The 24218-nt window shown below is 37.0% G+C and overlaps 1 protein-coding gene across 2 annotated transcripts; it reads right to left on the bottom strand.

The window, feature by feature from the left end:
• Positions 1 to 747: 747 nt before the first annotated feature.
• Positions 748 to 3979, bottom strand: cbx3b (chromobox 3b). 2 transcript variants are annotated; one of them, XM_039694531.2, is made up of 5 exons: positions 3754 to 3979; positions 3120 to 3265; positions 2864 to 3041; positions 2295 to 2452; positions 748 to 1569 (listed from the first exon to the last, which is right to left on the bottom strand). In XM_039694531.2, exons 2-5 carry the CDS (start codon positions 3257 to 3259, stop codon positions 1452 to 1454), a joined length of 594 nt encoding a protein of 197 aa, XP_039550465.2. In that variant the 5' UTR covers positions 3260 to 3265; positions 3754 to 3979; the 3' UTR covers positions 748 to 1451. The 2 variants fall into 2 exon arrangements, with proteins under 2 accessions (XP_039550465.2, XP_039550466.2); XM_039694532.2 differs by having other exon boundaries at positions 2864 to 3029; positions 3754 to 3946.
• Between the last annotated feature and the right edge of the window lie 20239 nt (positions 3980 to 24218).

Genomic DNA, 24218 nt, shown 5'->3' with positions numbered 1-24218 from the left:
TGATATTTATTTTTAAATGAGCGATCGTTTCGCTTGATAAGACCCTTATTCATCGTCTGGAATCGTTTAAAGCCCTTTCAACAGTTTGCACTGAAACTGTCTTTTGGACCTTGAACCGTTTGGTTCCCATTGAAGTCCATTATATGGAGAAAAATCCTGGAGTGTTTTCATCAAAAACCTTAATTTCTTTTCGACTGAAGAAAGAATGACATGGATATCTTGGATGACATGGGGGTGAGTAAATTATCAGCAAAAGTTTTTTTTAAGTGAACTACACCTTTAAGAAACCATTGAGAGAAAAAAGCATGTGTAACAGTATATTGGACCAATGCATTAGCTCTTAAAGTGACAGCAGCCTAATATTCCTGATGCTGTCTGTGTTTTTAATGTTAATCAAACAACAAAAGACAAGGAAACAATCGCTCACTGCTCTTGACAGAATAACGTCTGTAAGTTTAATGTGGATTATTGTGTTTCATAGCTGGTAAAAAGTATTTATGGCCGATAAAATAATATAAAAAGTCTCCGGCCATTGGCAGGTTTGGCAAAAAGGTTTTCAAACCTCTTGATATTACAGACTGGTTATTTTCAAACTGAATTGAGCATTTTGATATTCAAAAGCACAAACTGGTAAGAAAACACTGCTTAATCCATGTCTCCTATAATGTAGCAAAGATTATTAGATTTTTTAAACACCTTTTTACAGAGTACTGCAAATTAACAGGTTTATAAGAATGATCACAACACTTCTGAGGTAATTTTGTGTTTATTTAAAGCACCTATAGAGATGGCTCACTGTAATTAATGTTAACAGTGATCTTTACAGAAAACAGGAAGCCAAAAGAGTGAAACTACAAGACAAAGGTCTTAAACACAAAACCTCAAAGACACTACTGCTATGAAAGTGACGCTGACAAGTATGTCGATGTTCACAAAAATGTGATTGTATAGGCTACATTCCAGAATCTGTTTTGTGCAAATCTAAGGATTTATACCTGCATGAGCCACACTTTATGCTCTCACAGATCACGGGATCCATCACAGTATAATTCGAGTAAGTGCGTATCCAGGGGGTTTGCAGTACATTTACACAACAAACAGTTCCTCTCGAGCAGGTTTTGTACATCCGTCATCATCTCCTATGTTAAATCACAGTTCAGATCATAGTAACAAAGAGGACAGAAGAATGAACATCACAAGTGAACTTTTCAAACAACAGACCAAGAGACACAACAACGTTCGATTAATAAACCACTTGTACACTACAGTAGCGCTCTAATACTCCACTCACATTTCTACAGGTTAGTGTGTTAGGAAGAGCTTCACATTGGGCTGTGGATTCACACACTTTGAAAACACGCTATGTCAAACAGTAAACTTATGCCACAGTGTTCGTGTATGTGTAAAGCTGCCAGGAGGTACAGTAGTTATCACTGCTACATATTTCCCTCTCACTGCTCGTCTTCACCATGCCAGGTCAGCTTATCCTCGTAAAAGCGGATTACCATCTGGGGCCACCTTTTACTGGCCTCCCTGGCTGACAGTAAAGCTACCTCATCTGTGTTTTTCCTGCGATGAAATAAAGAAATAATGATCAGTGTTAATGGACAAACGCGGCAAATTAAAAGCACATAATCACCGGCAACAGAATTGGAAACGACGCCATCTTTTTGCTGTGAGGGTGTTTTAGATCTTCTTCATCTCAATTTGTGTGTTGAAGAAGAGCTTAATTAACTTTATTAACTTTAAACATAAAAGTATTGTTATTGTTAACTAAAACTAAAAGGATTAAAAATGGTTTACGTTAAATTAAAGTTGAAAGAAAAACTTAAACTTAGCAAGTAACTAAAATAAAAAAGTCAATTCAATTAGGTTAATATTTAATGTAAATCCCCAAAACTAATGGAAAAAAAATGATAAATCAAAATCACTAAAACCTAAACTAGTATGTTATAGTATTTCATACAAAACAACACTGAAAGAGTATGGTCATATTATTATTTTAATATTACTGCAATAATATACTTTTTTTGTTTTAACTTTTGAATTAGATTTTATTTTTTCTATTTTTCATTTTCATTTTTTTTTTCATTTTCAACAATGTGCTTCTATTCTAATTATTTCTAAACAATTTTACAATTATGTGGTGTGAAACATACTGATTGCACAATTTAATACTAAAGATTATCGTTACAACATCTAAAAAAATGTAGTGATTTACATTGCATTTATAATGAACAAAGCAGTGTGGAATGACAAAAATCTCCACAAATGGTCCAGAGCAGAAGGATTACCACTTGATGAGAAACATCATCTCTCCTTGTTGGTCTGTGCAGCCGATGATGCGGTCGGGTTCTGGGTGGCTGGATTGTCCTGCTGGGATCTCAGCGCTGTGATCACCAACCTCCTCATTACCTCTCTCAATGAGTTCTTCCTGAAGCTGCTGGTGAGCCTGCATGGTTCCAGACACTGAACTAAATGAGCATAAAGCCTGACAAGGTTTTGGAAATAACTAAAACTCAATACTAAAGGTGCGCAATCCTGCTCATGGAGAACCACCCTTCTGCTGAGATTAGCTCCACCCTGTTCCAAAAATCCTGATGACCTTGATTAGCTGGTTTAGGTGTGTTTAATACATGGGTTGGAGCTAAAAATGCAGGAAGGTGGCCCTCCAGATCCAAGATTGGACTTCACTGCTTTCTACACAACAATTATTCATAATATGGAAAGTATTTAGCATTTTATAAATTGCAATTAAATGTATTGATATTCAGGAATTGTAATGTTTATCTTGAAACTGTGTAGTGGAGTAATACCTGTAGGAGTGAAAGTGAATGTCACAGCAGTATATAAAGACACTAACCGTATCAGCGTCTAGCTCAGTTAACTCTTGCTTGGGCTGGAACTCATGGTCTAGAGATTGACACCCCTCTTGATCTGTCTCTCCTGAGACGGATAGGTTTCTGAGAAACTCCTCTATCAGCTCAGGACAATCCATGTTGTCCTCTGGCTCCCAGGTATTCTCTGCACTGATGGAATTACTACAGACCTGTCATATACTGGTGGATATATTAAATAGATTTTTGACACACACAGGCAACATTGTTCCAGACACTTACTCTGTAAAGCCTTTCCACTTTAGATAGTATTCAACCTTTCCATCGTTGACTCTTCTGCGGATGATTTTTTCCACTGCAAACTCTTGGACAACGGTTGTCTCTTCTGCTTTCCTGTTTTTCACATTCTGCTTTTTCCTCATGATGTCCTATAAAAACACAGCATTTAATAATATTTTCAAAATCTGTTTATATTAGGTTTAGCAGACATGTACCTAATAAAATAGGATAATTTGACATAAAGAGACTTTTTAAGGAAATTAGTTCGTGACGATGATTTGGTTTTTGATAGGCCCAGATATCACAAATACTTTATACATAGAATTGTTGTTTAACAATAAAGTCGGAGGACTTTTAAAATAATTTTCCACTTGATACTTATGTATGTTTTCTGTTAATGTATCAAGCGATGTTGCACTTGACTTGACATCAAGGAAATCCTTAATGAAACAATGGCAACAATACGTTTACAATACGCCAGTCAAATCCCCACAATATTTATGACGTATCATTTCCAACTAGCTAAACTTTCACAGTCACTGACCAAGCAGGTTAATATTATGAATGGTTGTTTTGATGTATTTGATTATGTTCATTCTACGCCACTGGTATGAATTTGATGAGTGCGCGTGCCCACCTGCCGAAGCCTCACGCGCAGTTCACGCGCTATTCTTTTATTCCCACTGCTGGCGATTACTGGTCGTGCAAATGATCAGTCTCAGTACAGACAACGCGGTGCATCCACACGGAAGATCACAGTGCTGGTCAGTAATCTAGCATCGCTTACTATGTCGCCTTCACGATCATGGCTTTACTGTTGTGTTTACATAACTTTTCATGAATGAGTCAAATTAAACATGGCCGATTGGGAGAAGGGGAGGAAGTGGTTTCAAAGGGAAGAGGTCAGTTCAGGAAACCGGGGGAGGAATCCTTAAAGGCGCATCCCGAGACCAGAGCAAGACCTGGCTGAATTTCTCTGCGCACACAGACGTTTTTTTTTAGGGAAGGGTTTAATCTGACACAGGATAATGTAGCGCAAAACGCCCTTAGATTTGGCTACTATATTTTGATTTCGATGATTTGCATTCATATTGGCAACAGTTGCAGTTTTTACTGTCAGATGATTTTGTTTGTTAAAAAGGAACGTTGATTTATTGTGTATATAGAAACTTTTGCGTCTCGGTTTAGAAAAGATGTAGATAGGGAAATACCTTGTGTTGTGATGACGTCACAGTTGTAATGTAGTCGAAGGACACTGGAGGGCGCATGCGCCACTCATTTATAAAACTTTTTCTTTTTTTTTTGTGCATTTATAAAACAACCTACAGCTCGAGTTCACTGATTAATGGTTTATCCGTGTAAATCTAATTAGAAGACACTGAAAATGAACTTTTAGGGCCAAGGAATAATTCTATTAGTTTTATAGGCTACTTTATTATTATTATTTGGCTATTGTTATTTTACTTGTTTAGGCTATAGTTATAGCCTATATAAAATATATACATATATAATTAGGGTATTACGGCATTATGGCTCAAAAATTACCACATGGATATAGAATATTAGTGTTAATTAGTAGGCTATATTTAGATGGACTACAGTTCTATCATCGCAAATTCTTTGTTGATTTGTTTTGGATTAGTATTATTGTGTCGAATGACTATAATAAATACACTTTAATGCCAAAAAATGAATAATTAATAATCACATTAATAATAGGCCTAATATAATTGTAAAATGTAAAAATGATACTAATCGAGGATTGCGTCTAAACCTGTCTGCTCGGGATAGTTGAGCGAGCTTTAGGTAATAATACGGAGCTCTTTACTTTAGGAAGCTTTCTTGTAACTGACCATTGGTTTCGGTGTAGAACTTAAGCTCCTCCTATTTTCCATTTGATTGACAGGTTTCCACCTTCCAATCAGAGAGAAGGTTGAATCGGATTGGTTGAGTTTTTCACCCAATTGCATTAAAGATATAAAATTAAAGAAATAGGCCTATTTGGTTGTGTACCTTCCAAAACCAAAGTTTTTCTTTGCATTTTCCTATATTTTTCCTTCATTAGGCTACTTTTTCATTGACTTAATATTTCGTATATTAAAATTGTAAAATGAAGACCCAAAATCTGGACTTTTTAAAATTCAAATATTTTATTTGATGTTAAACCCTGCCACTTCTTAGTGGGCCCACAAGAGGTCGCTATTATCCGTCCATAAAACTCTTGGCATCGCCATTTTCAGTGGTTGTTTTGTTCCTCATAAAAAGTTTTATTTTTACGAGATAACTTATAAAACGTTTCATTAATGTGGATTTAACATTTGCTCCGTTTACTCTATAATTTATTTATTAACTTTATATCTCCTTTGACATTTATGTGCAATTTATAGCCTTCAAGACTTCAAAAGCAAGTTTTCATTATGTTGCACGAAATCAAGGCAAGTTCTTAAGGATGAAAAGATCTTTAATCCCAAAGTATCATTCTCTTTAAAAACAAAAACAAAATGTAATTCATAAATGCACATAAAAAAAGCATTTTATCAACATCAAATTGGTCAATTAGACCTGCAACATGTAGCCTAGAATGACATGCATTTGACAAATGCTCCATGTCATATACACATCATGTTGAATTATTAATTCAGAATACATCTTTAGTATTTTCATCTGCATGATGTTTTACTTTTCTTTCTGTTGAACAAAAATGACCCCTCCATTTAGGCCTAGGAGGAGCGCTGTTATTCAGCTGACGGCCCGGGCCCATAATGGTTGACAGATGGGCTATAGATCGAGAGTTTTGTGTTTAAGGAAACTCACAGATTTTTCTCTCTCACACAGTCCAGTCCTCCAGTCTGCTCTCCATCTCCAGCAGTGACAGTCCTGAGTGGGCCATATGTGAATACGTTCATTAATGCAGCTATGGCTCCTGTCAGGGTAGAAATGTGTCCAGATGGAGGGACCCCACTGTGCAGGCCTGGCCAGCACTCGAGAGCTGATGTGTGGGGTGGGGATCCGCTCTAACTGGACTCTTTCTCTGCGTGCGGGTTCCCGAGTTTTGGCACGCCACCGTCCCTCGGCTCAGGTTACAGGTACGCTCGTGCCGGCCGTGTCAGACATGTTGTTTTTTTTGTGGCTTGTCAACCCCATGAACCCTGAACAGATTAGTTTGAGTTCAATTTAATGAAAGTGTTCTGTGGAGCTTAATTCATCGAGCAGTTTGTGAAAGGGTCAGCTGATTTACACCAAGGAATCCGAAAGGCTGACATTAAATATGGTCCCTTCATCTGTGCATCTCGCAGCTGACACTGACCAGATTTCTATCACCAAAGTATTCTCTGTTATTTCTCTAATTTTGTCCTGATGGACAGAGTGGAAAAAAGTGAACCATCTTAAAATTACAATTTTTCTTAACAGGAAAAAAAAAAGCACCTTTCACCTTATTATGTGAACAATCAATAATATAATTACAAATATTAATTCACATTTATTTGGATTTAAAAAAAAAAAGTTTTATAAATCAGCACTTTATGTGAACCAAATAAAAATTAAATGACTAAAATATTATTATTTTATTTTTAACAGAGGAAAAATGACCTTTTTATTTGAACATATAATATTTGTGTTATTACTTAGGCTATTTTTGCTCTCCAAATTAGGCACAAAATAAATCACTTGAACTTGTAGGGTTCATTCAATTGTATTTAAATGTTTTAAAGTGTGTTGTGTAAATCACCACTTATTGTGAATCACATTACAATTAAATGACTAAAATATTACATTTTCTTAACACAGGAATAAGGTGTCTTTCAACTTATTCAAACAAATATTGTTATTACTGATTATTGGCTCACTCCTACTTTGGCTCATATCCATTCTATCCAGTTACTTCTTTCTTTTATTTATTCTCATTTTCACGCAGTTGAACGTGCCTTGAATTCAGCTCTCCATTGCTAACTCACTATTGTGGGTGTGATTCAACCTCAACGCATGTCGAATTCCACCACGGATGAGCCAGGGAATCTCACTGAAAGCGCCTCGCAGTCTTTCCCAGCAGTGTGTTTGTTAAAACTGTGGGTTCTGTATGTTTTACCGGGTATATCTCGCTCACCCATCGTACTCTGCCTCCCCATATCAGCACTCGGATCACCATTATCAGCGAAGTGTCGGCTACACTCAGAGCAGTCATCTGTCATTCTCCTTCTTTTGCTTTGAAAAGCCCAAACCTGACACCGGCTGACAGCCTCTGTTGTTTACCCAACTAGAGGGACACGGGCGATTGTTCAGAGAACATGACACGGCATACTGGGCGGCAATATGGCGGACGGCTGGGCCCCCTCATCAGCCGGCTCTCAGCACCTCCGTCAAGACTCCAAACCCAACAGAGTATCAGATTCACGGGCCCATATTTAAGCAATCCGAGGTTCACATGATGATTTGGGTAAGGGACTGGGGGATTGAGCCAGGGAATTGAAACTGACATTCTGCTGGGGGAGAGACGGAGAAGTTGAGGAAAGACCACCTGGGTAACCTTTCATAGAGCTGTCCTCTGGTGCCAAAACACCCTGGAATAATATTCTCCCTCGCGCTCCGTTTCACAAGTCTTGTACTAAGTGCTAAAACAGTGCCAAAACTTCTGGACGTTTTCAATTTGATTAGGATTGTTCAACAACAAACTTCGAATTTTAGAATCCTAATAAGTCTACCGCATTATTCTTCATTTGTTTACAACGGAATTTTTTTCACTAAACACCAAATCCCTATAAAAAAGGATTTTGGGTGTTACATGTTATGACATATTATTTCGAAACGTTCTCTAAACATAAAGTCATTAAAAATGTGAAAGAAAACAGTAAGGGAGAGTTATAATTTTGCAAACATTATGGGAACATTATTTTTGAATGTTCTGCTACAAGTAATAACATTTTTAAAAATTTTAGATGATTATCCAGCTAAAACATTTCAGGAAAAAAAAACAAAAAACATTCCATATATTTTTGTTTGCTACAGTGTATGAAAAATGTGACAATAGATATAGTTCACTCGAAAGATGTTACAAAGTAAACCCGAAATTACTAGCAAAACTATATCATCAATTGTTTAAGTTAAGAAATTGCAGATTTTTATTTTTTACTCATATATTTGTATCTACTCTTAACTTAAAATATTTGAGTAAGCTTATTCATTCATTTCACTTAAAATCATCGCTATACTCTCAACTTAAATATTTTTAGTTGTGGAAACTTGGCAAGCTTTAACTACATTTTTAGCTGATTTTTATCTAATCAATAAAATTGTGGCAAAATATTACAAGCAATATTATTAATTAAATTGTACAAATTAGAATGTTAATTTGATTAACTATTACTGAATTCTTATTTGTTCAATTTAATAAATAATATTGCTTGTAATCTGTTGCCACAATTTTATTGATTAGATAAAGCATATTCATTTTTACAGTGTAGTTAATTCAATAAATGCTAACTTGCTAATTGGTAACACAATGCTTTGATAGCATTTGCACAGCATAGCAATTACTGAATGAGTACATCATTATAGAACATTTAATATGTACCTCTTCTCAAACTAAGCTCATGCTCCACCAAGAAAACCCCCCAAAACCCAACATAACAGAAACTCTTCTTATGAACATAGCAAAACACATAGAAATCTCCCATTTTACTCAAAAAAAACATTATATAACACTTTAATTTAGCATGTACTCTCCCTTTCAAATGCCACGACAAAGCACGCTGCATGGGAAACAGAAATCCCAGTTTCAGTTAATTTTAAGTTTGGCGAAATTAAAAGAAGGCAGTTCACAAAACTCAAAACAATGAAACAATTCAGATTACTTAAAAAGTGTCAGTTTTGTGAACTCAAAAGTACAAGTTCTAAATACTTATAAAAGTTAATTGGATTAAACTAATTTAAGTTTGCCCTACTGTTTAATTTAAGTTAGTCCAACATTCGAATTTGCTATATCTTCTTGTTTGGTTTCACGGAAGAAAGGAAGTCATAGTTTTGGAAAGACATGACGGTTATGACATGAAATTATGACAGAATTGTCATCTTTGAGTCAGCTATCCCTTTAATGTCTTCTCCATTTGTATATGTGTGTGAGTAAGAGTGTTCTGAGAGAATTGTCTAGAAGAGAAACGTCTCCTTGGCTTGGCTTGCACGAATGTGTGCAGAATGGCAACAATGAGAGATTGTTGATATAGTGAAGTCTTATAAAGGCTTTGTGGTCATTGCGAGTCATTACGGGGACTGCGGGTGCCTTTACATACATGAATGGGGAAATTCCAGTCCGCTCTGCCCACAACAACAGACTTTGTGGGAATCGGCAGCTGTCCCACTCTCTCTATTTTGATGCCCCTCTCTTAGGTCCTCAGTTCCTTAATATATATATATATATATATATATGTATATGTATGTATATGTTATGTGTGTGTGTGTGTGTGTCTGTGTGTGATGGAGGCTTTTGGGAGAGTGAGCAGACATCCTGTGTGTGTGACAGGGATCACTTTCAGCAGAGCACTACACTCATTTCCCTCCTCCAGCCCACACACAATCCTTTCATTCACTCTAATTAAGACTGAACACTGCGTGTGTGTGTGTGTGTGTGTTTCTGTATCTAAAAAGAAAAGTTTCAGGTGTGTTAGTTCCAGTTTATTTCTTACCAGATATCTCAGGAAGATCAGGGAAGCAAAAAGCTGCAAACAATTAAATGCAACTATGGAATCGTGCTTAATTAGGATCGAATAATAAATAGGCTTCTCAATTTAAAAGGGAGAAAACGCTGTATATTTTCTTGTGTATGTCATGTGTCCAATCGACCTCTGTATTTTGGCACAAATTCCTCAGTCACTTGGTGGAAGCTTGATAAATTAAACAGAAGTCAAGATGGAGAGTTTGCATGACTTCATCCTTGAAAACCATGAACAAAGCTATGCAAGAAAATATGGGTCTATAATAAATACGGGTTCACTTGCTATCAGAACCACAAACCACGATGTTTTGCATTGAGAATGTAAAGCATGAAACCATCAAAATTCAACCAAATACTCAAAACAATAACTTTTTTTTTTATGCATTTACTAAATAGTTAGTTTTCCTATTCAGTTAATGTTATGTTAATGGTATTGTGAATTGTTGGGCATACAACTACTTCTTTGTTGTTGTTTTTTGTTGACTTTTTCCAAGATGTTTGTTCTCAACAATTTTGGCACTGTATTTTCCAGTGTCAAAACTTTAATACTTTTATTCAGCAAGGATGCTTAAAATTGATCAAAAATATCAAGACCAACTGTGTTCAACATATTAAATGGTATCATTTATTAGTAATAAATAATAAAAAATGTATCTTGAGCATACTGGTTTCTGAAGGCTCATATGACACTGAAGACTTTAGTAATGATGCTTAATAATTTATTTTAAAATATAATAATAATAATAATTCATTACATTTATATATTGCGCTTTTCTCGGCACTCAAAGCGCTTTACATATAAGGGAGAATCTCCTCAACCACCATATTAAAATAGAAAACAGTTATTTTATAATATTTAATCATTTATTTTTTCACAAGTAACGTCTCAGATTTCTACCTCATAAAAGTAACTAAGTAAGATCCTTACATCCTTCTGGCAATGCTAAATAGAATAAGGTTTGGAAGAATCAGTGAAAAAGAAAAGTACGGCCATTGTCCACTTATTACGAGCTCTTTATAAAAGCCAGTGATTACTTTCGTTGCTCTGCTCTGCTTTTGAAACCAGAATCTGTCTGTGGTGGTTTGAGCCGTGTGTAACACAGTCCAGCAGGCGACATGTTGACCTGTGACTCTGACAGGATATGCCATGAGAGGTAACAAGAGCGGTGGATATGCCTCAGGCCACTGAGAGCCTGAGCTCTCACATGCATTATTCAAAGGCCTGCCTCAGGGGACAGCAGCACTAATGGTCTCCATGAGAATGTACCTGATAGCAGGACTGTGGTCAGTTCATTTAGCATCACGGCACCTCTGGCATCACAGCTTCATGACAACATACATGGCTCAGATTGCTGGAAATCAGATTGCTCAGCCGGGAAATGGGCCGTGAGAGTGTGAGAGTGAAGTTTGGTTCTGTGGTGGAATAAAAGTCAGTGCAATATTTTGTATCATGATGAAGTAGACATTTGAAGTCTGATTAAAAAATAAAGAAAAGGAAAAACAAGTATGCAATATTTTACAAAATTGTCTTTGGACACCTTCATAATTTGTTATTTTTTTATATATTTGAAAGATTGACCAATTTTTGAATGTTTCAAGGTAGTGATAGACTGATTTTTTACCAAATTAACTGATTAACAGAAGTGTTAACTAAAAATGTAGCTATAAAAATATAGTTATATACGTATATACCAAGCCGTCAAAAGTGAAGCCAAAACGTCTCGATTGCCCCCTGTGACCGCTCCTAGTATAGGTCATAAACCCCGCCTCCCCATGTTATTCAACGGGACGTGAGACCAAATAAACAATTAAATTACACTTCACATGTCATTTTTCCAAAGATAGTTTCTGTCATTTACTGTAGTTCCTATCACGTTGATGTAATTTCAAGAATTTGTTTTTAATATAAGTTTTTAGTTAGTTATTTGATGCTATAGAGAGCCTAAGTCCCTCCCCTTCCGGTCGACCACCATGGGACCTTATTTCGGAAAAATATTGTATGGTAGTCAATGGCGAGAGACAACAAATATTTTGATCTCGTTTGAATTTTGCCCTGAATTACACATATGATGTTTGTCAATTTAAAAGATACATTTTAAAGTTAAAAAAGTTGCTGTTTGATGTGAAACCGTTGAGGTATAAGACTGTGAAAATATGTAATTACAAAGACTACAAACCCCAGAGGCGCACATTTTCTCTCAATGAATGAAGGTAACTTTACTGAGGCTGTCTGTCATTGTTTCTACAGTCTTACGTTATAATCATAATGTTACGCCGTCATGCCTGAGTGTTTTGCACCAGACTGCACACACACGAGCAACGGATCTTGCTCGTTGTTTCGCTTCCCGGGAGATGTAGTTCACAAAGCAATTTTCACATAAAACTAAATGTTACTCTTCTGTTGTATGACAAACTGCGACGTTTTTGACTTTCAGAATTATCTTTTAAATTGACAAACATCATATGTGTAATTCAGGGCACAGTTCAGACGGAATAAAAAGATAAGTTGTCTCTCGCCATTGACTACCACACATTTTTTCCGAAATAAGGTCCCATGAGCCGGAAGCGGAGGGGCGGGACTTAGGCTCTCTATAAAAACGGTGCTGTGACATCATGATTGACAGCTGTGATTGAGAGGTTCTCTGTGCGAAATAGTCACCGAAGCACCAACAGAATATTTTTCATAATGTTGACTATGTGGTTAGTAGATGTATTTACCTTATTTTAATGAGGTATTGCAAACAGCAGACACCAATGGAGAAGAACGTAGCAGACAGAGGCCACTTAAGAAAAGTGCGGGGCGTGTGCTTGCGTTTGATTCAGCGAGAATGAGGGCGTGGCCTTGATTTCGCGGCTTTACTACCTGCTCACGACTGCGTGTGTTGGTATGTCTGGTCCTGAAAACGCAAGTGCGTAGACTCAAGTCCCAAGATGTCAGTGCCATCTTTTTTACAGTATATGGTATATACAGGGTGCACAGACGTTTTTTTTTTTGTCTGGTTCTCAAGGGATCACTTGGAGATGCTGTTTGGTACTCACACTTTACAAGACACTTTTATCCTACAAAGCCTAAATATGTAATAACACTATTTGTTCTCTGTGGAAATTAAATAGGTTTATCTTTGTTAAATCTGTATTTTTGTAATTTTATTAACATTAAATAACACAGACAACAGCAGGAATAATAGGCTGCTGTCACTTTAAGACCGAATTGACACATCCGGTTTCTTTCTCAACTTTTCACTTATGAATACTTGCCAAGACAGGTATTTTGACATAATTTTGAGTGTATGTGTCCAAAAACATGTCCAAATGATACACTTTCACTCTATGATGGTTAAACTTAGCAGTTAATCCACGAATCACATGCTTGCCAAACCGTGAGGCCTAGTGCGTTAGGATCACAGATTGCGTTGCACCCCTAATAATTAATGAACACACTTATAAACATGATTGCTATCTTACCAGAGATGGAGAAAGACCCTCCTCCATTAAGCAAACGTGTCCCTGTATACAAAACGGGTATACTCAAAAGCGCTTCCCTCCACGTCTTCTATTACTGCACATCGATTTTTGTTTTTACCACACCTGTGCATCAGTTATGTGCACTCCTATATGTAAATATATATTGGCCAGTCAAACACAAACCGAATCTATCTGAATTTTTTCAAACAATTATTTGCCATCAGATTTTTTTTTTTTTAAATCTCTTAGTCCTATATGCTTATTTTTTGCCACTTTATCATGAATCCTTTATTAAATATTATTTATGTTTTTTTATTACGTTTATTATTATATTTTATGTAATGTGTTTTCATTATTTATCAAAAAAAATAAGAAACTTAAAAAATATATATATACATATATGTAGATGTCAAGATATTAAGAATAAGGTTTTACAGTGGTCACACTTTATATTGCGTGTCATACTTCTATGTACTCACATTAAAAAAATGTAGGTAATATTGTGTTTGTGTTGTATTGAAAAATAGTTTTGAGGGAGATACCGTTTAGGGACAGGTTTGGTATGGATTGTTTCAATGTTTGTGTCAAATTTGGACGAACCCAACCATTAGTTTAAACATTTTAATTACATTTTTAAACCCAATGCTTGGGTTTGTCCATATTTGACCCAAACATGTGTTGAAACAACTCAGCTGTTTTTTGAGTGTGTTTATATATACATATATGGTTCTTTCAAAAGTAGATAGTGTAGTTTTTTTTAGTTTCTAGTTATAACTAATGATGTTAGTTCAGATTTAAAAATGTACAGACTAAACAATGCCAAATCTGCATTGCAGTTTTATACTGTTAATGTCAATTTCTGGCTTTTAACACTAATATAAATGTATCTGATATAGTATATAATATATATGAGTTGTGAGAAAGGAGATAGTTTGGTTTGCTTGTGTTTGTTGAGTGTGTGTTTGTGTATATGTGGCTTTAGTGTGCGGGCTGGAAAGCGGCACTCCGTCTCACTCCAACAGGTGTTGATCTCACGGCAGGCCTTGACAGGAAGTTTCCGCAGCTTTCCACCAAACCCATTGGAGTGCACATCAGCCTGACGGATGGATGAATGACACCAATGAAAAAGGAGCGCTGTCCTCCGGGCAACCCGCTCAGGATGAGTGACAGGGTGCAGGCGGGAGAAAAGACTGTCTTTGAACCTGAAAAAAACTCTTTTTCCTCCCTCTCTCAAACCTTTTCTCCTCTTCAAGGTGCAGATTCCCCCACAAACTCTGGCCGATCCACTCTTTTCTCTATGCTGGCGTTTTGTTTCGCCTGCTAAGGGTGTGTGTGTGTGTGTGTTTGTGTGGTGGGCAGTGCAGGGTGTGAGGCGTGTTAAATGCTCTCCTTTCAGAGGCAGAATGTGTCAGTCAGCTCACAGGCCTTGTTTTGTTTGGAGCTGTCAACCCTTCTGGAAGAGGGAGAGGAAAAACCGGGGGAGTGAAGAAGGAGAGAGAGAAATCCGAGGGCAAGCGGAGAGGGACGTGTGGGTGTAGGGAGAGAGACAGCTGGGAGGCCTACAGGAGAGCCTGACCTCACCTCAAGAGCAAAGGGTCACTGGCAGGCCACGCACAACTATTCCACAAAGCTGAGATGAGTTATTGAATACTCGGTCCACAGCAGAGTAATTCATACAGCATTCAGCTACAAGAGTCAATTATATGGGAAGTATAGTAACTGACAGAAAGGTATTTCGAGAAATGTTATGTGGAAAACTTGTCATCAGTTCTGTTACCTTCATGTTGTTCCAAAGCTGTATGGACTTTTCTGTCTTCTGTAGCAGAATGTTCACGACGCACATCTTTTACATACAATGAAAGGAATTGAAAAAAAAAAGCATCAAAAAAGTAATTCAACTGACTTTCCAAGTCTTCTAAATAGCTTTGCTGGAGGAAAATAACAAAATTTAAGTTGATGTTTACGTGCCATGCCTGGTTACGTGTCATAATTTGAAAAGGTCATTTTACATGATGCCTCTTGTGTGTCTCATAACGAATCATGATGTCTTTAGAGGACGTATGGAGGAATATAGCACTCACGCCATCTGGACCACTTTCATAACAGCCTGATGCTTATTGTCTTCTTTTTTAATGTGACAGCCCATAATCGTCATTCACTTTCACTGTATAGAAAAAACATTGTGTGACAAATAATTTTGTTGTTTACAGCTGAAAAAAATCCTATCATTTTGGTATGAGTGAATGATGAGAATATATGTTTTTGAGTAAATTATTCCTTGGTAAATAGTAGATTTGAAGCATTAGCAATGAATATAACTTTGTCCTGTTAATCGCATCTAACAAACGTTTTTTGCTGTGTGTGTGTGTGTGTGTGTGTGTGTGTGTGTGTATGGGCTGTCAAATGATTAATCGCATCCAAAATAAAAGTTTGTGTTTACATAATATATGTGGGTGCACTGTAATTATTTTATATATATAAATATACACACATGTATGAATGTATGTATTGTATGCATTTAAGAAATATTTTCATGTACATACACTGTATATAGATTTATATATTATTTATATTATATATAAATATAAATATTTTTTATATCAATAATATTTTTTTCCTAAATATACATGCATGTGTGTATTTATATATACAAAATAATTATACACAGTGCACCCACATATATTATGTAAACAAAATCTTTTATTTTGGATGCGATTAATCGTTTGACAGCCCAAATATATATATATATATATATATATATATATATATATATATATACTGTACACACACACATATATTAGGTAAACAAAAACATTAATCATTTTGACAGCATACATGTATGCATATACACAAACAATTAATGCATAGATGCATACACACTCTAAAAAAGTTGTTTCAACCCAAATTTAGGTCAAATATGGACAAACCCAACAGATATTTGACCCAAATTTGGGTTGAAACAACCCAGCATTTTTTAGAGTGTATAGCATCGACAAATAGAATTGCTTATTTTCTGGATACTCACCTCATCCGCCATTGGTTGGCCAGATAGTCCTGCCCCCAAATGCACCATTGGTTAAGCTAATTGTCTTGTCAGGTTGGTGATGCTCAAACAAAACAAAAAGAAAATGTTCACAAAACAGATTCACAGTGTCTACATTTTTGGGGCTAAACAACCTATGGATGTCTTACCATTGTCTCTGAACTAGAAAAGGAGAAAGTATTTTAATCAAAATGTTAGTTTACCTTAGAGTAATAATCAAATTAACATTTACTCGTAAACCTCCCATGCGCAGTTCTCATGCCTTTGTTGGACTCATTAGTGAGTTAGCGAAACGCCACATTCTCATCAGATTGTTTGTTTTGTGGTGACTTTCTTTTGTACCAGGACCTCCTCCACTCTGGTTGGAGAGCTTCCTTTAAGGACTGCCAATCACAGTCAGGAGAATGAGGGATCACTGACAGATAAGAGGCACAGGGTGGAAGGTGAGGGTCAGACTAGTAACAGAGGACAGAGTGACAGAAAGAGAAACCGAGAAGAAGAGAAGCAAAAAACGAAATTCCTCCAGATTTCTCCAGTCCATTTGTTATTTTTCATCACCATGTCCACAGTGGTTTTAAAGTGAGGATCTGGGGAGAGGGTTTGCTGACAGACCTCCTCTCACTGGGAGAGGGACAGACTGGTATGCATCTGCTCTGGCTCCGTGCCCCACTGAGTGTCAGCGTGCAGATGGAAGTGGTTATTTGTAATAATAAACCCTGGGAATGGGAGAGATGTGTGCCCTCACAGCCTGAGACATGCGTGACTCTGAAGCTCAAACACCACTGAGGACAACACCGCCCGATCTGAACCAAGGAACTTGCTACCACTTTTGAATAGCCTACTCTTTTTGAGGCTCTATTTCAGAATGAGGCTTTGTGCATTCTGCCAATTTTTGTAAATGTAGCCTTTTTTATTATTTTGCCTCCACTTTGTTACATTCTCAATGAATGTATTAGGATTCAGTGACTTTTTTATTGTCCAGATTATTCAAAAATCTCATTAAAGTCAAAATGTGTGCAATTCACGCATACAATGATTTGAATACATCTTTAAGAAAGAGAATAGTTTGATTACTGAAATTAATTTTAATATTTTTATGTGCATTGGCATGAAGTCAAACATTTCTAAGTGATGCAACTGTTTTGATGACTTAATGGGTTAGTTCACCCAAAAATGAAAATGATCCAATAATATACTCACCGTCAAGCCATCCGACTTTCTTCTTTCAGCCAAAAACAATCGGAGTTATATATATGTAAAAAAAAAAAAAAAATGTCTCTTTCAAGCTTTATATTGGGAGTAAATAACTGAGATTTCAAAGCCCAAAAAAGCACATCCATCTGTCATTAAAGTAATCCATACAACTCCAGGGAGTTAATAAAAGCCTTCTGATGCATTTTTGTAAGAAAAATAGCCATAATTATAACTTTAGCAACTGTAATCACTAGTTTTACGATAACATCCGTTCATGAGAGTGTCAAGTGGATGAAGGAAGAAAGTCATATACACCTAGTTTGGCTTGAGTCAATTATGGGATAACTATCATTTTTGAGTGAACTATCCCTTTAAAGCTACACTGTGTGATTTTTACCCCCATCTAGTGGTGAAAAGGTACATGACCATCCAGTGAAAATTAGTTTCTGTTCCTCTCAATTTCCGATTTGGTTTTAACTCCTACGGTGGCCAATGTAGCCCAAGATTAACATGGCTTCCAGTTCGACCTCGCCCATGAGTGATAACTCAAACGTAAACGCGAAAGGCGAAGCTTGAATTAACGGGTATGTCCCTCTTTGGCTAATGTACTTTCAAGATGGAGGGACATCATGGCGACCGACATTAGAACCCCTTAGCCGTATGTATTTTCAATGGCATATTATACACTCACCAGAATACTTTATTACTTGAACGAAGTAAATATACATTAATGAGCACATATATTTTTGAAAGAACTAAGTGTTTATGGCTAAGAATAAGCTAAAAGAGTTACACAGTGTAGCTTTAAGGAAGAAAATGCCTCATTAAAAGAATGAAATTCTTGAAAATATGAAAGCTTAATTTTTAAAATATTTTTATCAAAACAACTATTTATGATTTGAAAAACTTTTGCCCACCAAATCAAGGTAATGTATTTTGATTAATATTAAAAACATGAGAAGAAAAGATCAATGCATGATCAATAAAAATCATACATTATACATCAAATGACCTCATGACTGTGTGTTAAGGTCAGTAAGATTCTTAAAATATTAAAAATTTAACCTTTTTATGAAATTGCGAGGTTAGTTCATGTTGTAAAACGTCATGTTGTGTGACTCCCCAAATATTGGTTTGGCCTTTTTTTGTGGAGATTGACAGGAAAGGGTTGGGTTGAGAGAGGGGAACGGGATGGGACCTCAAGTCGGATTTGAACCCGGGTCGGCCGGAAGCGTATGCATCATATGTCGGAGTGCTAACCAGTAGGACATCGGCCCCAACATGAATCTAAAGTCTTAAATAATTGAACTGATATTTTGCTTGAAATAATAGGCTACTTAAAACTTTTTTTTAAAAAAGACTCAAATGATATGTTAATAATTTTTATTTGATGGTCACACCACATGACATTTTTAGGGTCGGTGAATTTGAACGTTTCTTCATAATTGCCTTAAAACCATAATACCAAAATTTATACAAAGACTGCATTTCTAAGTTCTAGGCATTTCTTATTGCCCATGCATAGATTTCTATTGTACTTTTAAACCTGTAGTTCACTTGCAGCCTTTGAATTCATGTGTCACAAATATTGTGACATAGGATAAATATTTTGTTGGTTCTGTCAGATGACTCTGCATTGATTTTGATGCTGTACAAATTTCTGAAAGCTCAAGACTTTTCCTGCCAATCACATTGAGGTTCACTATAAGGCCTCTTTAATTAGCTGTAATTTCAGAGTCTTTAAACTGCCACTGTGATATTTTGAATAAAAAACATCGCCTGCTCCAAACAGAATTTATTACTGTACACAACCCCGAGCCCAGAGGCAATATTTTGCATGAAATGATTCAAGTATTTCTTCACTTGCCGGGAATAATTTACGTCAAGAAGCGCATGGTGGGACCGCACTCGGGGACAGGACCTGAGTGAGCTCTTTTACGAGCTGAACGTCCACAACATGTCAACCTTTTCCCTCCACAAATAAATATTGCACAAACGTCAGAAAAAAACGATATTTACGCTCAGCGCATGAAAAACACACACAAACATTCTTTTTTTCAAAGACTGCATGCTTAAACTCTCATTGCCCTCACAGTGAAAACAAGGCAGGATGGAGAAACACATGCTGTAACTTTTAGTTTTGTGTTTTTAAATAACATCACATTTCTAGGCGAAAACTCCAGCAACATGTGTTTAGCACATTGTATATAATCATACGCTACTTCCTTTGAGTGAACGCTAAATCGCATTTTAAGCGAAAAGCGACCAACCCTTTCATTTGCCTTTGTGTTGATGTCATTATCACTTTATCCCCTTTCACAGAGTTCTGGTTAATTAACTTCTGTCCTGTCTGCCTTGTGGATTGGCTACTTAAGGACTCAAAGTCTTCACACTCTTGTCAATATCTTGAGCTCAGAGCTCTGATTGGCTCTTCTTTTGTTAACGAGCTGGTCGGTGCGCTGACAGCCATGACAGCGATGTGGCATGATGTCTTTGTATGGTGAGAGAGGAGTGCGGTCCAGCCAGCTCACGCTGTCACTCCGCAGCTGCTGGCTGTCTCCGGGTGGATCGCTTCGCGCCCCATCCCCTCGAACACTGTCTGTTGACCTTCCCGGCTCGGGGCTCTGTTTCTCTCTCACAGCTGTGCGCTTTGAACCCGAAATCGGTGTGTTAGAAGCAATCAGGGCCAAGCTCTGTTTTCAGTTCTTTTACCCTTAGGCCTCACAAGCTGTTCTGTGTGATCAGGCTTTTGAGCAATGAGATTGGATATGCTGGTCAAGAATTAGAGAAACAGTCATTATACAGGCAGCTTGTGGTTTGGCTACAAACAGAAAGACTTCATGGGCTGTTCTTCTCTCCAGGCAAGCATTACTGCCTTTAAAGATGAGAAATGTCTATGTTCAGAGTTAGCTTCAAATGTCGTCCTATGAAATGTTATATACGGTTGTGTTCTTTTTGCTTGATTTATAATCATGCAGAGCTGTTAAAGGGTTTCGTGTTCTCAGCTCTATTTAATTTAAAACAAAGAACTGGTCTTATGTGGTGAATTGCTTTGACAGTCATGTAACAAGCTGAAAATGTTGATTAAGCTAGTTGGTTGGTTTTTGGAACATTATGGGAAGTTTCTAACTGGTCCAAGCTGGTCATTGGCTGGTAGATAATGGACCAGTGATAAACCAGTTGGCCTTTGCAGTAGTTCACTTTTAAAAAACACTTTTGCTGATAATTTACTCATCCCCATGTCATCCAAGATATCCATGTCTTTCTTTCTTCGGTCGAAAAGAAATTAAGGTTTTTGATGAAAACAGTCCAGGATTTTCTCCATATAATGAACTTCAATGGGAACCAAACGGTTCCAGGTCCAAATGAGAGTTTCAGTGCAGCTTCAAAGGGCTTTAAACGACACCAGATGATGAATAAGGGTCTTATCTAGCGAAACGATTTGTCATTTAAAAAATAAATTAAAAAGTTTACGTTTTATAAGCACAAATGCTCGCCTTGCTCTGTTCTGTGATGAGCGTTCGTGACTCTCCTGTTCAAACTCGTTCATCAAAATGAACAAATCTTTTTTCGAGTCATGACTCGAAGGGTCCTATAAGACTTTTATTCATCGTCTGGTGTCGTTTAAAGCCCTTTGAAGCTGCAATGAAACTCTCATTTGGACCTTGAACCGTTTGGTTCCCAATGAAGTCCATTATATGGAGAAAATCCTGGAATGTTTTAATCAAAAACCTTAATTTCTTTTTGACTGAAGACAGAAAGACGTGGACATCTTGGATGACATGGGGGTGAGTAAATTATCAGCAAAAGTTTTTTTAAAAAAGTGAACTACTCCTTTAATATGACCTAAGCTGGTTATTAGCTAGTCTAAACCAGTGGTTCTCAATCCCACTCCAGTTATTTGCTGGTCTAAGATGGTTAGTAGCTGGTCTAACTGGATATTAACTGGTTGGTTATAGCTGGTCCAAGATGGCCATTGGCTGGTCATTTGCTGGTCCAAATAAGTTATTAGCTGGCCTAAATTGGTCATTAGCTGCTCCAAGCTGGTCATTACCTGGTCTAAACCCAAGTGGTCCAAGCATTAGTTGGTCTAAACCGGTCATTAGGTTGTCCATAGTTATTAGTTGATCCAAGCTAGTCATTTGTTTGCCTAAGGTGGTTAGTAGCTGGTACAAGCTGGTCATTAACAAGTCTAAATTGATTATTAGGTGATCCAAGCTAGTCATGAGCAGTGTTGTGCAAGTTACTTCCAAACTGTAATACATTAGGTATTACTTGTTACTGTTATTTAAAAGTAATTCATTACCTTACAATATTACTGTCTCAGAATTGTAATGCGTTACATTACTCATGTATTACTTTTGAGTTACTTTCACCAAAATAACTAAGTAGAACTTAACTTTTGGGCTGTAACGATATGCAATATGAAACCGAAATCGCAATTCGCCACATCCACGAACCTACAGAATCGCGACACACCTCTTCCAACTCCAGCGTTATTCTCCTTACCGTCCATATCCAATTCTGCCTTATCTTTAAATTAGGCTATTAGTATTATTTGAAGTTAACATTATAAAATACGTAGACCTACACCACAAAACTAGTTGAGGATAAATTATTTAAAATTGGGGAAGTCCAGCATTATGGACATGACATTTGCAGTCAAAACTTGAAATAAAAAGTCTCAGAAAATACATGTATTGAAACGTATATAGGCTACTTCCTTAAAGGACTCCAGACATTAGACAAATATCAGTCTATGTTTTATTTTTAATATTAGGGAAAAGACACACATTCATGCGTGATAAAAAATAGGAGGCAAAATATATTTTTTGTAATTCTGTTAATTACACTGCGCAAATCGGATGAGGAAGGGTTGGCTCTCCAGTCTCCATAGAACTTAAAATATTCATTTTATTTTAGTTTTCGTGTTCGTTTATGAGGAAAAAACAATGTTACAGACACGACCGCTCTGAACTGGCACTAAAAGACTGCTTTAAAACTTTCACATAGTCTGTTGCCTTTAAGAAGTAAAAGCAGACATTACACTGTAATACAACTGTAATACAAGCCTCACTGAACATGTAACGAGTAAAATATTACTGAAAATTGATTAGTAATGCCTTACACTACTGCGTTACAGCAAAAAGTAATATGTTACTGTAATGTATTACTTTTGTAATGCGTTACTCCCAACACTGGTCATGAGGTGTTGTAAACTAATCATTATCTTGTCTAAGTTTGTCATTAGCTGCTGGAACAACGCATTCTCATCCTTTAACGTCATATAGAACGCTATATGCAAAAACGGCGCTGTACTACGCACATGGCACCCGTTATCGTTACTATAACACGCGCTGTGAGGGCTAAGTTTAGGTGTGGGGTAGGGTCTGCGTGTCATATTCACGCTAAAGGATTTATGACGTCTTGGGTTCGCGTGTTATATTAACGATAAAGGGTGCCATGTGCGTAGTATAGCGCCGTTTTTGCATATAATGTTCTATATGACGTTAAAGGATGAGAACGGGCTGGCTGGAACCTGGTTATGCGTTGATCTAAACTGGTCATTAGCGTCTCTAAGCTGGTTATTAACTGATCTAAACTGGTCCTTAGCTGGTTGGTCATCACCTGGTCCAGGCTGGTTATTACATTCTTCAAGATGGTCACTAGCTGGTCCAAGAAAGCCCCTTTCACACAGCAATCCCGGTAAATTACCGTCAAATTGCCACAATGACTTAACACAAATACACAAATATGCTGTTCACACAAGCAACGCCATTCTGACTTTTTACCGGGAAGAGACCATTCACACATCAGCTTCAGAAATTCCGGTAATTTCTGTGATGTCAGTCATCGGAAGTGATCTTTCAATCTGTTCAATCTGGCAAAAAAAAAATTGAGTAAAAGGCATAAGGGAATGATCAACGCGTTTTTGCTCTTAAAAACATGTGACGCACATAATAGTAACCAACTGCAGAGTCTCAAGTGCGACACATTGCCAGAACCAATTTATCGTTATTTTTGAACAAGTCCTGCTCACACATGATCTCTTACCGGTAATTTACCGAAAGGGGATGTTAACCTGGTCAATAGCTAGTACTTAGCTGCTCCAAGCTTTTCAATAGCTGGTCCAGAATTATTGGTCCAAGCTAGTCTAAGCTGTCTGACCAGCACTTTATCAAAAACTATAGCTTTTAACATGGCGTTACAGGCTTTGTTGTTGTTGTTGTTGCCTACCTACCAGCTAATGACCAGCATAGATCAGCTGGAAAACACTTTCCGCATTTCAAAACACAGTTAACACCATCTTAGTCTGGATTTCCCAGCAAGACATCAACTGTGAATACTGCAGTTGTTTAGTACGCTTTCTACGTCCAGTTTTGCTACTATGGTAATCTACCACTTTGCCTTTTAAAATAAACAATGAATAGGGAGAAATTTAAATATATTTTTTCTATAGAATGCATGTCACATCTGGTCTCTGCTGAAACTAATACAAGCGTTCACCTGGCACCCATTTGTCTCAAGCACATCCACAAAACCACAGCGCCATGTTTTTCCTCTGACAGTCCCTCCTCTGACCCACTAATTGAACGAGACAGCCGTCGGCTGCAGGCCATTCCTTCTCTCATGCGTTTTGAGAAAACTTTCCGTCCTGACGACTGCTTCCAGCAATATGGCAGGACTCCAGTCA

Source organism: Pimephales promelas, chromosome 12 (genome assembly GCF_988280905.1).
Source record: "Pimephales promelas chromosome 12, fPimPro1.hap1.1, whole genome shotgun sequence".
Lineage (NCBI taxonomy): Eukaryota > Metazoa > Chordata > Actinopteri > Cypriniformes > Leuciscidae > Pimephales > Pimephales promelas.
This window is presented reverse-complemented; position numbering and strand designations above follow the sequence as displayed.

Excerpts from the sequence above, each read along its gene's own strand:
- cbx3b (XM_039694531.2), bottom strand. The coding sequence starts at position 3,259 with ATGAGGAAAAAGCAGAATGTGAAAAACAGGAAAGCAGAAGAGACAACC. Across the intron at positions 3,042-3,119 it reads AAGTGGAAAGGCTTTACAGA|TAATTCCATCAGTGCAGAGA; the intron begins GTAAGTGTCTGG and ends ACAGGTCTGTAG. Across the intron at positions 2,453-2,863 it reads CTGAGCTAGACGCTGATACG|GCTCACCAGCAGCTTCAGGA; the intron begins GTTAGTGTCTTT and ends GGAACCATGCAG.